This window comes from Vanacampus margaritifer, chromosome 14 (assembly GCF_051991255.1).
Source record: "Vanacampus margaritifer isolate UIUO_Vmar chromosome 14, RoL_Vmar_1.0, whole genome shotgun sequence".
NCBI lineage: Eukaryota > Metazoa > Chordata > Actinopteri > Syngnathiformes > Syngnathidae > Vanacampus > Vanacampus margaritifer.
Genome location: NC_135445.1, coordinates 14,096,750 through 14,113,496, shown reverse-complemented (window position 1 = coordinate 14,113,496; position 16,747 = coordinate 14,096,750). Strand labels below are relative to the sequence as shown.

General features: G+C 37.4%; 1 protein-coding gene across 5 annotated transcripts in view; it reads left to right on the top strand.

Moving 5' to 3' along the window:
- The window catches only part of strbp (spermatid perinuclear RNA binding protein), a 96,305-nt gene that overhangs the window by 67,052 nt on the left and 12,506 nt on the right, over window positions 1-16,747 (top strand). For all 5 annotated transcript variants that reach the window (XM_077542748.1, XM_077542750.1, XM_077542747.1 and 2 more), the window contains 11 exons: window positions 3,800-3,927; window positions 4,326-4,421; window positions 5,759-5,870; window positions 7,827-7,924; window positions 10,075-10,180; window positions 10,474-10,557; window positions 11,896-12,104; window positions 12,599-12,751; window positions 12,834-12,968; window positions 14,986-15,126; window positions 16,583-16,712. In XM_077542748.1, coding sequence (XP_077398874.1) covers window positions 3,800-3,927; window positions 4,326-4,421; window positions 5,759-5,870; window positions 7,827-7,924; window positions 10,075-10,180; window positions 10,474-10,557; window positions 11,896-12,104; window positions 12,599-12,751; window positions 12,834-12,968; window positions 14,986-15,126; window positions 16,583-16,712 — 1,392 coding nt within the window. The remainder of the gene's footprint in view (window positions 1-3,799; window positions 3,928-4,325; window positions 4,422-5,758; window positions 5,871-7,826; window positions 7,925-10,074; window positions 10,181-10,473; window positions 10,558-11,895; window positions 12,105-12,598; window positions 12,752-12,833; window positions 12,969-14,985; window positions 15,127-16,582; window positions 16,713-16,747) is intronic.

Below are 16,747 nucleotides of genomic sequence, written 5' to 3'. Positions count from 1 at the left end.
AGAAAACAAGTGAGCCATGATTGGTCGAGTCTTGAGCAACTGTGATGTCATTTTCAGTCGACAGCAATTGACAAATGGCCGCCCTTTGAGATGGATTAAAAAAAACGGATGGATTTTGCTGCTTAACTCATTCACTGCCATTGATGCCTATAAACGTCAAAAAATAATTTGAACTATTTCTATTAGTTTAACATTTTTTTCCCCACTTTTGTTAACTAGAGTATGAAATCCTAGACTTTTTTAAAGATCTTTTTATTTTTAAAAACATTTTTTTTTAGAAAAGATTTTAAAAAATTAGGGCCGTCAGGCGATTAATTTTTTTCCTTGTAATTAATCGCATTACTTTAATATTTAACTCACGATTAATCACAAATTTTAAATCTGTTCTAAATGTACAATAATTTTTTTTCTAGGTTTTCATACTCTTGTTAACAAAAGTGGAAACAAATGTTAAACTAATAGAAATAGTTCAAATTAAGTTTTGAGGTCTAAAACCGTCAATGGCAGTGAATGCGTTAAAGGGATACTTGACTCACTGAGCAATTTTCAACAGTAAGAAGATAATATTATCATTTTTCACGAATAATTAATACCTTTAAAAAATAATTTTGCGACTTGCTGTTAACTGAAGATGACATCTATCACCTGTGCTGAGGAAACAGGTAACGACCATTCATGACTTATTTTGCTGACCAAACCCAGAAAACAGGTGATCTGTGTTTGGTCGTCCGTTACCTATTTCCCCGGCACAGGTGATGTCATCTTCAGTCGACAGCAAGTGGCAAAATATGTTTTTTACTCATTCACTCCCAGCCATTTTCACTGAAGCAACCCCCTTCGCTCCCGGCTGTTTTACTGAACTTTGACTGATTTTGCACGGCCCACGGAATATTGTGTTCTATTGCTATAAAAACATGGAGCCTACCTAAAGAAAGATTAGTCTCTTCTTTCATCAGGAAAAATAGATATATTTGTATCTGTTTCCATTTTGCAGCAATTAGCATTAGCATATAGCTAAGTTACATCAATATTCACAAACCTGTTGAAAACACTTGGAAAAAGAGCGTGTTGCAACATGGCCCTGGCTGATCTCTTATACTCTGCTGCCACCTGGCCATTTTTGTTTTAAATACCATTGCTTTAAGCGTCCTCTTCAGGTCAGAAGCTGCATCAAAGCCTTCTGTATGCTCTTGCATAAAAAAACAAGATAGATACATTTTGGGAAAGTAAAGACAAAGTATTCAAAACCGTGTTTAAACGTTTTTGGGTTTGAATGAATTCATTATTAATATAATTAATAATTGTTTATGAAAAATAATGAAGTTGTCACATTAAATATAGACAAAATATTATCTTCTTACTGTTAAAAATTGCTCAATGAGTCAAGTATCCCTTTAATTCATTTTCTACAAACGTAATATTAATCAGAATATCACATTTAGGCTCGTGGTGATGCATACAACATTGTGAAGAAAATTTGGGGGTTCATTTTGTTTAACTGACGAATCTTTGAATACTCACTTTACCCAAATTCTCAAACATTCTCCTACTACTAATATATTTTGTTAAGTATTGGTAATTTTGAGTCGAGTTTTTTGTGTGTGTGCATCTTTAAGAGACATAGTTTCGCCTAAAATGTTAGTGTGATTCCAAATTGTATGACCTGAGTGGCGTTGGATTTTTAAGGTTCCACTGTACTTTTATCTGAGGTGCAGCTGTCGCCTTTGTTAGGTCGCGAGTGTGCTGAGGGGAAAAGCAGCTGGCAGAGAATAAGAGAAGCAGTCTGAGATGAGGGATAAAGGAGCAACCGTAATGATCCACGTCTGAGCGGTCCCATGTGGGACAGACCTTGAGATACAGCTTTATATATCACACTGAAGCAAACATGCACACAAGTACACACACACACACACACACTGCGCTGTCTTTGACAGGAGAAGAGCTGGCCTGCAATAATGGCCAGATGAGTTCAGAGATAATGCACTTGTGCTTCTTCCATATAGACGATAACAGTTGACATAGCCGCTTAGTACCTCTTGAGGAAAGGGTTTGGAAGGGATGAGCAAAACATTTAGTTGAGCATGTTTCCACAAAGACTCTTTAGTGTGTTTTATTTCACTGGCAGTCCCGCCCGCAAACGTCTTATCGAAAACCCCATGTTAACCGCACTCATTCGTATACGGCTGTGTTGGATTCAACTCGCCTCGCTGGTACTTGGCAGCATGAATCAAAAACAATACAGAAGCATAAGAATGATACAACCCTCTCTAACCTCTTACCCTGCTTTAATCCGTCCTTAGTTGTGCTTGATTTCAAACTAAACTTTAGTAGATGCTCTTTCTGTTTAGTTCTTCTTTTGGACACTTGATTGTGTGCTCGCTCCGGGAAAATCAGTCAGAGGTAGCAAATCCAGGTCTAGAAAGTAAAAACCCTGCCACCCTAGGTGCTAGCTAGGTTCCTAGCTAGCTCTCATGGTGCTCGTTTACCTGCTAGGGAGCTAGCTAGCTAGCATAAATGGCTAAAGCCAAACTATGGCAGGGTTTTTAAGTTCTGGACCTGGATTTGCCACCTCTGTCTCAAGTCAAGTGCATATCAAGTAAACCCAAAATGAAAACTCAACTATTTTGACTCCTGCCTGGTGAAGACTGGATCAAAATACTTTTTAAAATAAATACTTTTCAAATACACAACAGGGAGATTTGATTTACCTTGCACAGCACTCAGTAAATCAAACATTCCTGCAACACAGCAAACATTGGAGTGTTAAAATTTCAGAGTTACATTTTTGGCAGTGGATTTTAATTAGTGTAATTTTGTAACATTTTCAGAGTTAATTGGTGTTATTTTATAGACTTGATCACCTAGTGTTAGATTAACTCTGCAGAGATGTAACTAATCTCCGCCTTCGCATCTGTCGATGAACGACTAAGACGCCACACATAAGTGTAAAATCATCACTGACAAATGTTGACTAGTATTAAATTTCAACTACCGACAGTTTTTTTTTTTTAACTAACATCGTAGTTGTTTTAACCCCATCTCAGTGTAAAAAAACACACTTTTAAAAGTGTAGTGATAACTATATTATCTCATTCACTGCCATTGACGGCTATGGTCGTCAAAAATTCATTTGAACTATTTCTATTAGTTTAGTTAGTAACACTTTTTCCACTTTTGTTAATAAGTGTATGAAAACCTTAAAAAAAATTGTGAATGAGTTAATGTGGACTAATAAAGACACTTTTAAGGTGTTTATATTAACACCTTTTAAGGTGTTAAATGTAACTTTGCAGGTGTTTATTTAACACTGCCAATTTTGCTGTGAGGTATTTGTTTGCGGGGTCTCTGTGTGTCGAAAAAAGTTCTCTCCTCCCTCGTGACTCTCCATTTCACTGATTTGTCAGCTGCTCGATGTACGGAAAGTAAGTCACTCTTAAATAGCGTGTGTTTTTCAACTCACCTGCGCGGAGGAGGATCAGCGCATCGTGCATATCGCTATCACCAACACGTGATGCCGAGCTGATCCGTGTTGAAAAAGACACGCTGTTTGAATAGTGCGCTTTCATCACAGATCTGTGAATTGTAGAACACCTTCTACAAGGAGACGAGCGACTTGATGGCATGATGAAGCGCCGTGTACCAAAACACTCGCGTGCGTGTATGCGTGCACTCGCGCAGAAATGGCGTCTGCACGCATTCACACACACACACACACACACACGCAATTGAAGCACACATGCTCAGCTATGATGTGTGTGTTTTACGTTTTCTACATTGGGTTGTTATTGTTTCGTGGCAGTGTTGGGTGCCGCTGAGCAAAGAGTGGAGGCTGAGGAGGAGGAGGAGGAAGAGGGAGAGGGAGAGGTGCTGGATAGACACAGATGTCTGTTGGCCCTGGCAGCGCTGCGACACGCCAAGTGGTTCCAGGTCGGCACCCACTCACTTCCTGTCTTCCTGCCTGATGCTGTTTGTAGCCTAACGATCACATTACCGGTTCTATATTATGACGTCCATAAAATCCCTGTCAAATATTATATCGTAAGGCTACAAAGGCAACTGTCCAATTGTTTTTTCTTTTTGCTATTTTGTGAACCTGCCTGCTCTGTATCATGTCAATTCCTCCCTTTTAAAGCCCTTCCTACACCCGTCCTCCCTCCTCACTAACTGACCAAAAACATAAAAAAAAAAGAAGTAGCCGCATTTCACAAAAAATGCTTAATCGGACAAATCCTGGAGTCGAGGCAGTTTGGATAAATGAACATGGTGTTTTCTTCCCGATCTCTATTGTTCCACTGTTCCCTTTATCCCTTTTCTATTGTCTTCAGGCTCGAGTGAATGGACTCAAGTCCTGCGTTATCGTTCTCAGGATACTTAGAGACATGTGCAATAGACAACCCACCTGGGAGCCCCTTAACGGATGGGTAAGTCTGTATGACCATGTTGTCATCCTCAAACTTTAAATCAGTGGTTTTTAACCTTGTTGGGGGTACTGAACAGTTTTCTATGTGCATTCACCGAACCCTTCTTTATTGAAAACTAAAATGTGATTAATTAATTTTTTCAAATTCAATACATCTGTATATAGGGTTTACTGGTGAACAAAATGAAGAGGGGGAGTGGCATTTTTATCAAATCTGGCTCTCCTCACCTTGAATTCAGTGTTCTTGTATTCTTCATCTCAATGCACCGTAGCTTAAGGAAGTGTTCCTTTAGTTTTGCTAGCTAGCTACTTGAGCTACTGTGCAGTTATTACGCTGACTCCCACCACTCAACTCAACTCTGTATTTATAGAACACTTTAAAACAACCACTGCTGTTTTCTGAAGATGGAACGCAGGGGGCAGCGGATGCAATGAAAACAGCAGAGGCCCCAGAATTGAACCCTGTGGAACACCATTTGTTCCGATATAACATGGGAATTCATATTGCACATATCAGTCACTTTCTTTTTTTCATTTTTCTTTTTTTTTGCTCAACATAATTAATATTAGAGCTGTCAAGATTAATCGACAAGTAATCAATTTTCAAATTAATCAACAACTATTTTAATAATTGAGTAATCGTTTGGTGCCATTTTTTAATTTAAATTGTCCAAATCCTCTGATTTCAGCATACCAACAGTAATTGTTCACTGATTTCTGTAGTCCTTCCTGAAAGAAGACTGCTTGTCTTCTGTGTTTAATTAAAAAAAGACATTTGCAAACATCTGTTTTTCTTTGGAAAACAATGACCGCCAACATAATACACCATCAATTCTCCCTCTTTTTTTAACCATTAAACAAAAAAAAGTACAAAATAAACACCAATTACTGCTTAATAAATAAAATAATCAAAACCAAAATAAAGTAATTGGGGGGGGGGGGGATGCTTTTGTAATACACTTTAATGCAAAATTAAAATAAATCTGTTTGGTCGATCAATCGATTGAATAAAGAATAGGTTAATCGATTCTATAAATATTCAATAGTGTCAGCACTGGTTAGTATAAAGGGATTACAATAATAATGAAATCACACGACGTACCATCACAACAGCCACAAGTCCACTACTGAGTGCACCAAATTCCCTCCAGCACAGACAGGCCAAGCATTGTAGCGTGATCACAAATGCATCATCACAAACGTGTATCTTCCCCTCCGCCAAAACTCTGAGACTGATCGAACCCAAGTTAAGAACCACTACTTTAAATGGATTGTTGTAAATCACATTGCAGATTAGCATTATTTGAATATAATTTTTTTTACTGCGCTTTCTGGCAGCCTCTGGAACTCATCTGCGAGAAGGCCATCGCCACCTGCAACAGGCCTCTCGGGGCAGGAGAAGCTTTGCGCCGGGTCATGGAGTGTCTCGCCTCGGGCATACTGCTACCAGGTCTGAATCACTGCTTGGATGAGTCACTTTTACAGCTGAAGACTTGAGTGTGTGCTATCATACAAACACTCACTTGAAAAAGAAAAAGAACTGTAAACACGTTGAACCTGCAAAATTGCCATCCCACAACAACGCTGCATGCAGCAATGAGCTAATTAAATGTGTGACATATCAGTGTCAGGCTAATGGTGTGATGTATAAAATACTTGTCTGAGCAATAAATTGTGGACACAACAGGACGGAAAATGAGTGTCAGGTGTTAATTTATACAGAAAAGTGTTGTTGTTTTTTCAAGGAAAAAGACATTGTGTTATAGGGGCAATCATATACAGTAAATTCTGTAGACTATTTAGAGTGGGACCAAATAGACTCAGTTTTAGTCTAATTAAAATTTTAAAAACTTAAAAGGGAGCAAAGAATTGACAAAAATAAAAGTCACTCAAGGGTTGATATACTCCCTGATCAATGCAGCTTCTGCTGTGTGCTAGCATATCGCTCGTGTCAACTGTAATTTTCCTAACTCCAAGACCAAAAATGATGTTTTTGGTCTCCTCTTGGATATAAGTAAACAGTAGCAGCGGCATATCTCAAGTGGTAGTGTGGCAGTCTCCCAAGCTGAAGGTCGTGAATTTGTTCCTCAACCCTTGAGTGACTTTTGTTGATTTTTTTTCAATTCTTTATTTTACTCTCTTCCAAGTGTAAATATTAGTCTTAAACTGAGTCTATTTTGTCTATTTGGTCATACTCTAAACAGAGTCAAGTTTCATTTGAATATGATATTAATAAAAAGATTGTTAGAAATCAGGAGGCAAAATACAAAGCATACAAAAACAAAACAGATTTTTGTATTTTTATGAAAATATTGAAACCATGTTGGGTCAAAAGTACCCCAAAAATGGACCCATCCACTTTATGGGTCAATTTTACCCATTTCTTGACTCAAAATTGGGTCAAATTGACCCAAGTAGAGGATCTGTCCATTTTTGACTCATAGTTGGGTCATTTTTGACCCAACTGTTTTTAGAGTGTGAAAGTAGCCTAATATTTGTTTGTGGAGAAAAGGACAAAATGCATAGAAAACTCATTTTGTCAATGACATTGTCTCTAGTCTCTATTAGTATGAAGCTTGCTTGAATAGCTCACAGAGAAGCTGACAATCCACACACTCTAAAAACAGTTGGGTCAAAAATAAGTAGAGCTGTCAAACGCTATTTTTTTTTAAATCAGATTAATCGCATCTTAGAATTTTGATTAATCACGTAAATAATAAAAATTTTAATTTTAATTTTAATAAAAATTTTTATCAAAAAATGTTCTCGCCAAATTTGAAGATCACCGGTTATGTGTTCATTCTTTTGACATTTAACGTTATGAGGACGTCTTCAACATTTTTTGATCCACTGCACACGCTCATCCTCCCCTTTTTCTGATCAGTTAATTACTTGCATAATTTAAAATGAAAAAAAAAGGACCCCGGTATTTTGACATGAACAAATATTCTAAATGTGATACGCAAACATTCATCAAATGCTTTACTTTAATGCATGAAATTATGTTTATTGCCACCTGTGCTACCTTAAACGTAGCCATCCGCTGTCAAGCTAAAGGCTAATCTATGGCAAAATTAATAGTGCGATTAATCTGCGTTAATTCATGATTAATGCGATATTTTTTTGGTGATTAATTAATCAATTAATGCTTTAACTTTGACAGCACTAAAAATAACCCCCCAAAAAAGTATGATCCTCTACTTGGGTCAATTTGACCCAACTTTGAGTCAAGAAGTAAATGTCGGTTGGATCCTGAAATTGGGTCATTTTTTTTATAAAACAACCCAGAAAGTTAAGTGGATCGGTCCATTTTTTAATCGATAATTGGGTTACTTTTGACCCAACTGTTTTTAGTCATTCTTGTTACTTAAACATTGTTGTTGTCATGTTGTATCACATCCACCAGGCGGTCCAGGTTTACGCGATCCGTGCGAGAAAGAGCCCACAAACACATTAGCCGACCTGACGGATGAGCAGGCGGAGGCCATTACCTATAGCGCACAGGTACGCAACACACACTTGCATCCTCGTAGCAGCTTAAAGTTGTAAAAATCCACACACACTCGTACGAGAGCACGTCTATGAAAATGAGCGGGTAGCATTTAACCACACTTCTAGCCATAAATCCATCTCCGACACCCCGACAAGCGCATATGTATGTGGGTGGTGTCATGTCCTCCTTGACACGCGCGTCGGTCCCAGTCAAGCTGCTTTCCGAGCTGGCGTGGCTTAGTGAATCCCGCCGTCCATTTTCCTTTGAAGACAACCTGAACGAGGCTGGAATGTCAATGGGGATAATTGTATTGGAGCAGATACAAGCGCAGATAGAAGAGCGGAAGCTGTTCTGTCAATGGGCTGCACACAGCCTCATGAATATCCCAGACACCGCAGCTCCCTAATTAATTCACATTAGCACACAGCCACTGAAGGCCACCGCCGTCCCGCCTCATCGTTTGTGTAGGTCGACAATGTGTACTGTTGATGGATTGTGATAGATTGACATGCGCTGATTAGACAAAGATTACTTTGCCGTTAGTGTTAGTGTCATTGGAAAGCATTTTTTTCCCCCCCATCAATAACACAGTTTGTATTGATAAGATATTTTTTCCCCATTTGAGTTGTACAAGTGTCATTAGTGGTGGAACATGGTTGAAATGATTGATCGTAATCTCATTTTGTTACATTACAAAAACCTTCGAGCGCTGGTGTGTAGATTTTTTTATTTTTTATTTTAATATCCATTGTTTTATATCAAAGAAGTTATGTTTAGTCTGTCTTTGTCCAGCTGCTGAGGTTCTTGCCACTTTCATCAATAGTCCTTTTATTTTGTTTCAAACTATTCATGTCTTTCAGGTCGCAGGTCTCCAATGAGATGGTCAAATTTTTTTTTATAGGTTGTATATATAGTAGTGTTTAATTCAGCATCTTTGTGCGGAGAAAATATATATTTTATCTCTCCAGTTGAATACCATAATAGACCTTGACTACTAAGTTTTTTTTATAAAAGAGGAAGTCAACCCAAACATGTAAAATAAATAAATAAAATAACTAATAGTAATAATAAATAATCTTTACAATGTTCTATGCAGACCCACTAGTCAAAACACGGTATTCTGATGAATGTTGCGCTTGTGGAATTTGAATTAAGCAGCAAAATCAACCCATTTTTATCCATCTCAGGGGGCGGCCATTTTGTCACTTGCTGTCGACGTCACAATTGAAAATGACATCACTGTTGCTCAGGACCAATCATGGCTCGGCTCACAAACATCACTTGACCAAACTCAGAAAACGGGCGAGTCGTGATTGGTCGTTACCGGAACCGTGAGCCACTGTGGTGTCATTTTTAGTCAACAGCACGTTGACAAAAATGGCAAAATGGCTGCCCCCTTGTGATGGATAAAAACGGGTGGCTTTTTTTGCTTAATTCATAGTCCACAAACGCAATATTTTACACGAATGGGAGCGCATAGAACATATTATAAAGAACATTTTGGGGTTGACTTCTCTTTAACTCATTCACTGCCATCGACGGCTATAGACGTCAAAAATACATTTAAACTATTTCTATTATTTTCACATTTTTTTTCCACTTTTGTTAACAAGAGTATGAAAACCTAGGAACAAATGTCATTGTACATTTAGAACAGATACAAAATGTGTGATTAATCGTGAGTTAACTATTGAAGTAATGCGATTAATTACAATAAAAAAAAATTATCATCTGACACCCCCAATTTTTTTATATTTTCTTTTTTTTTTAATTAGGGGCATCAGGCGATTAAATTGTTTTATTGTAATTAATCACATGACTTCACTAGTTAATCAAAAATGTTTTATCTGTTCTAAATGTACAATACATTTTTGAGTTAAAAGAAAAAAAAAAATTGTCGAATAATGCTGAAACTGCTATGAAAACAAGGCCAATCCAGAGAGTGAAAAAAACAACCCAGCCTATGAAAGATCTCAGATCTCATGTCTGCAAAAACTACACAAAACACTCGGAATGCACAACGCTAACTTGGCTAGTTCTCAGGCAAAATCCAGTGAGAGCACAAAGTTCATATGACTTGCAATGTCAGAATGCGGACAGCCGATGCGGTCTGAAGCGTCTTTTCATCTTCTCCTTTCTGTATGCGCTTTGTGTTTGACAGCGCGCTCTCAGGCTGATGGCATTTGGACAGATCTGCAAAGTGCTGGAGATGGAGCCTCTTCCCTCAAACAAACCATTGCAGAAATACCCGTGGTGTGACAAAGAAGGTGTGTGTGAGATACATTCTTACGTTCAAGCTAACCCATTCCAAGGGTGTGCGGGATTTCTTGCTGAAAAGGTTCCCTGTTGGATCTCAAACATGACCTGACCTTTTTGGAACATTTTTTTTCCCTCTCACGGCTCTGACAGCAACATCAATATCGTTGACCTGCGTCATATTTCTGTTGACCTCCTCAATCTTAGTTTTGTCAGTTTACAGCTGGTATAACTGTGTTGACATTCACATAAACACGCGTAGTATTTAGTGAATGATTAGTAATAAGTCTTGCTCTACCTCCAGGCTTGGGTTTGAAAAGGCCATACGACGAGGGAATGATGGACGACAAGGACCTCATCAAGAAGATGAAGAGGAATCTTAGAAGAGGTGCGCAAACAAAATAAGTCATTACATCATGTTTTTATTTTTTGCAAACAGCTTTGCTTTTTATTTAGTAGGCAGCGCAAACATCCTCTGGCAGAATAACATCTTTCTTCAAAGAAAAACACAGCACTTTTTTTCTTCTGTTATTCTGCCCGTCAGCCTCTCTCCCTTTTTAGCCATCTTACACCTCTCGCATGCTGATCAATACTATCGATTGCCAACGTTTTACCAGGCCACTCTACCATCTCGGTGTCTTTCTTCTTTCAAGGAGAAGATGAAGCACTCGTGATGAAGGCAGACAGCCTGTTTTATTTCCAGCCACTGGCAAGAAAAGAGATTGCATTGAATGTTTTGGGAAAAGGGGATCCATAACAAGTTGCACAAATATCCTCTACTGCACACATCTGGATAGATCAGGGGTCCGCAACCTGTGGCTCTGGAGCCGTATGTGGATCTTTAGTCCCTCTTATGTGTCGCTGTGGATTTCTAAAAAAAAAAAAAATTTTTAATTAATACATTTTTTTTTTTACAGATTTTTTTTTAGATAAAATATTATTTAAATGAATTAATGATAATTCTAATATATATATATATATATATATATATATATATGTAGCAGTCCAAATTTTCAAACAAAAGGTAGATAAAAACGTTTTAAAAATTACCTTGAAATTTGACCATAAAAAATAGAAAATTATTGATGTCCATCAAATTGCCCCAAAATCTCAGAAAATTATACAAAAAAAAAAGCCGAAAAGGTTTAAAAAGTAATGATAAGATTTCTCCTTAACATTACCGTAAAATGTCCACAAAATTGCCCAAATCGTCAAAAAAATAGTTTTTTTTTCTCTTTCTTTATTCTGGAGAGCTCAGTTCATTCGGTAATTTTACCGATTTGACATGGCATCATCATTGCTCTCTTTTTTTTATTTTATTTTTTTATTAATTTTTTATTAATTTTTATTTTGTATGTGGGTGAGTATATGTATGCGCGTGTGAAAAAAATGTGAAACTATTAGCAAAAGTTCAAATGAATTTTTGACGTCTATAGCCGTCAATGGCAGTTAATGAGTTAATCTGATGAAAACATTTAATCGTTTGACAGCTCTACTTACAACGCAATATTATTGGTGTGTTTTAAAACTGCGAGTAATAATTGATGTATTGTAGGAAAAATAGGTAACATGGGAAAGAATATAAAGATTTACTTCATCTTAAACACGTAACTGCTCAGTTAGTATGTAACTGCTCATATTTGTATATCAGAGAGCGACGTCATCAGTTGGTGATGTTTCGTGAAATCTAACACTTGACCCCTTTGACGAGTTGTTGTTTGATTAGTTCTCGACAGCAAAGCCATAGACTCCAACCAGCCAATGAATGCCCTGATGCGGTTGAACCAGATCCGCCCAGGGCTGCAGTATCGCCTCCTGTCCCAGTCGGGCCCGGTTCACGCCCCGGTCTTCACTATGTCCGTGGACCTGGATGGAACCATTTATGAAGCATCGGGGTCCTCCAAGAAGACCGCCAAGCTCCATGTTGCCGTCAAGGTAACGAGAGTTTTTGACCAAAAGAGATTTGAAGCCAAAAATACCTTCCATGTTTTCATGTACCGATGCAGATTCTGAATGTGTGCGTGTGTCTAAGTGTGTGTGTGTGCGTGTGTGTGTGTATGTGTGTGTGTGTGGAGGTGGGCAAATCCATGTAATCCTAAAGTGGCCGTGAACAAAAAGGCTCTCCAGAGCAAAGAGCAACGGATAATCCGCTATTTGCTTCATTCCCATAAAAGGCTTTCTCCCTCGTCTCCCTGTTTTTGGTTCTCTCTATCCTTCCATCATGTTTTCACCGTATGATCTCTCCATCAGTAAACACAATCAGCCATTGGGTCCGAAAAAACGCCATTTTTGTTTTTCTCTGCTAAAAGCATGATGATATGAAAGCTGACTTATTTTAGGAAGGCGGTTTCATTCAAACCCTTTCACTATTTCAAAAGAAAAAATGAATCATGATACACTCGGCTCCGTGTGTTTCATTCTCCCCCCAGGTTCTCCAGGCGATGGGCTATCCTACCGGTTTTGACTCAGACCTGGACCCTATGAGCTCGGACGAGAAATCCGACGGCGAAGGCAAGAGCGAGACGTCCTCGCACACGAGCAATAACGCAACGCACTCCTCGGACAGCTCCAACACGCTGGAGGTGGGCCTCGGAAATGGAACCACACGCGATCCAGGCAACCATGCTAACGTGTCTCCTATTTATTTGTGCGTGACCTCCGAAGGTGCGAACTCAGGGCCCCATACTGACAGCAAGTGGGAAGAACCCTGTGATGGAGCTGAACGAGAAACGACGAGGCCTCAAGTATGAGCTCATCTCTGAAAGCGGAGGCAGCCATGATAAGCGCTTTGTCATGGAGGTGGGAGCTTCACGCAAAAGTTTCAAAGCAAAACATGGTTCAATATTTCATTGTGGCGCTGCAGAGAGAAGGCATTTATTCTGGCTTTCCATATGAAAAATAGATAAAGGCTCATTGTCATGGAAATAACTCCAATATATTGGCCATTGAGCATGACTCCTTCTTGTGACTGGCTCCAAGTAAACCTTAGATCATTCTTTCAAATGTGATATTTATAGACGCACAATTCGCCATTGCAGTTAGAGATAGACCGATTATCCGCGCAGGTATTTGGCATTTTGAAGCAAATCGGCATCGGGCTTTTGCATATCAACTGCCGATACCAGATTATCGTAAAATTGGGATAAAAGTCAGGGAATTATTTATTGATTTAAATGTTTGGTTAATTTGTGTGATAAGTGATTTTGTTGAAAACTTTGTGCACTTTTTTCTTTTTCTTTTTTAAACTTAAAACAAAGCTAAGTAAAACATTAACAATTCAGTTATACTGAAATGTTGGACAACGATTACTTTAGAAAATTTTAGGGAGCTATTTATTCGTTGAAGTTTTAGTTAAACTGCCTAGGAGCTCCCTGTCTTTTTGTTAGAATTTTAAAAACAGGGATGTCAATTGCCTAAAAAGAAAAATAGTCTTTAACACATTGAAAATCTGAAAAGCTGTTTAATAAACATGCTTAAAGACACATAAATTAAATGTTGGCGTTGTATTATTTAAAATTATGACATGGTTATTTTTCTTTTTACTGGGGCTGGGTTTAAAAAAACTCTAAATCAATATAGAATTGAATTTCCTTTTTGAGCCTGATATTGATTCATAAAACCATGAATCTATTATATATATATTATTATATTATAGAATATCTATTTTACCCATATATTCAAAATAAAATAGCTTCTTTTAAAAAAAAAACAACTTTTTTCTAGAAATTTAATGGTCACGTGAATTTAAAAGTATTCAATTCAAACAATTCAGAATCTTTTTAATTTATATTTACAATTATTTAATTAGAATTATGGGAAAAAAATCACCTCCATCTTTGCTGATGTCAATGTTTGTGTAACGTGATTATTACGCGTTACTTCCATTAATAAACTAAATCATTTAAACAATTACTGCCTCCGCAAAATTTAATTTGAAATTTAATGTTTGTAGAGTTTTTATCATGTCCTTGATTTTTAAGAAGAATTGATGTTCCATAATGAATCAATATGGATTGAATTGAAGTGAGTCGAGTCAAATCAAATCAAATTAAATTCTTGTGAATCGAAATCGAATCGATTGAGGAAATTGGAATCGATACCCAGCCCTACTTTTTACTGCAAATGAATATCGATTACAAATATCAGCTATTTGCAATTCATCGCAGGTTTGATCAATCACATTACACCTTGATTATCATTTGTATATACTCCACCAAGAATGGCCAAAATGAACGGCACAGCAATTTTGTACGTTTTGCAAACACAATCCTGGGTGCAACCCTTTAGTAGATTAGCTTCCACATCTGTTTTTATGAGCAATCAAGTCTACATCCGTTTTTGTCGTTAGTAAATCAAGCATATCGTATGGCCACTGGAGGACTTTATAAAACAAAGGGCCTCAGATGGGGAAAGAAGTCAAACACAAAGATGAACGTCAAAGGCTCACTTGTACTCGGGCTGAATCGGCTAATGAAGTGCTATGCTACACACGCACACGCACACGCACACACACACTCACACGCGCGCGGAGAAACCAACTGTTCTCCAATGCGGTCAATCAGTCAAGTTTGTTCATGGAGTGAGCCGGCCGTCGGTGAGGCGTGCTGTTTTCTGACATGGCTCACCGCTCCGTTGCTCTGCTGATTGATTAGCAAGCCTGTTCTGACAGCAGGGCATCGCTAAGCAAGTGAGCCTGTTCTGCCAGACCTTCTTTGAGTTGCTGATTGCTGCTAAACACATGATTTCAGGACAGTACAGTCGCACGATGAATTATTTTGACACTGAAACTACTCATTATATATTCCGCGTACGCCAGGTGGAGGTGGACGGACAGAAGTTTCGTGGGGCGGGCCCCAACAAAAAGGTAGCAAAGGCCAGTGCTGCTTTGGCTGCGCTGGAAAAACTCTTCTCTGGGCCCAATGCTGCTGCAAACAAGAAAAAGAAGCTGCTGCCTCAGGTCGGGAATGCACAACACGACATCATCTAATCAAGGGCCAAATTGCTTCGTGAAAAGTTCAAGCATGTTCTACTAGAATAACAATTTTTTTGCCTATTAGTGCTTGATAATGCCATTAAATCTTAAAATTGGGATGGAAATGGGTTTTATTTTAATTCTGCCATCTAGTAGAAGAACATTTAATTCAGGGGTGTCCGTCAAACTCATTTTAAATTAGTGGCCACTTTCACCCAAATTTTATCTCAAGTGGGCCGGATCATAGCCTAAAAAGCTATAATGTAATCATTATTTTTATAATGTAATAATAATAATAATTATTATTATTATTATACAGAAACAGGAAATATTTTGACATCTTTCTTTATTACAATTAATCATGATAATTATTATTAATAATAATAATATTAAAAAAGATTTTAAAAAATTACAATTAACAATAATAATAATTATAATAATTATTATAAAGAAACAGGAAATATTTTGACGTCTTTCTTTATTACAATTAATAACAATTATTATTATTGTTATTAATAATAATAAAACATTTTTTTTTATAATTTTTATTATTATGAAGAAGAAACAGGAAATATTTTGACGTCTTTCTTTATTACAATTAATAATGATAATAATCATAATTATCATTATTATTATCAATAAAAAAAGAGAGGGAGGTCAAAATATTTCTGGAAAATAATAATATAATAATAATAGTAATATCCATAAATATTATTATTATTATAAAACAGGAAATATTTTGACCTTTCTTTTGTACAATTAATAAGAATAATGAGATTAATAATAGTAATAACAATAATAATCATAATAATAATAATTATTATTATTAATTGTAAAAAATCATGGGACATAATATAATATAATAATATTAATAATAATGATAATTACTATTATTATTTATTTATTTATTTTAAAGAAAGAGAGGTCAAAATATTATAACAATATTCAATTTATAACATAACAATTTATGATTATTTTTATACAGAGTGACAGCCAAAATTCAGAATGAGCCCTCCAGTTGGCAAAATTGGCACAAACAATTTTTGTGAACATCTGCAGTTTGTGTTGTCTTCACGGGCCGGTTCTGGCCCACGGGCCATATATTTGGCACCCCTGATTTAATTGGTCTGGCTCTCATTATACGTTGATGGCATAAAAAAACATACATGATTTATTGTGATTATGTAATCATTTACGGTCCCATTAAGAGAAACTGCAAAATTGATCATCAGTATATAAATGCATGCAGAATGCAAGTTGAGAATCACAACATAGTCAATGCACTTAGCTCAGTGTGAAGCGTACCCTTAATACGAGATTTACGGTAGCACCGAGATTAGAAGTTGTAGCGCTTTCTGCTGCTGGTGCTCTCTAATTAGCCGCTCTTTGTGTAGGTGAAAGCTAATTCTCCATGAAATCTCCATTGTGTGCTCACATCCAGACTAAAGGAGCTTTGGCGGCGGCGGCGGCAGCCTCGGCAGTGGCAGCTCAGGTAGCCCGAGGAAGAGGACGAGCCACCCTCGCGCGGGGAGCCTTCGTCAGCGCCGCCGCGCCAGGATACGTGACGCCAGGTTCGTTGCTCGTTCTTACTCACTCTGTGTCAGGT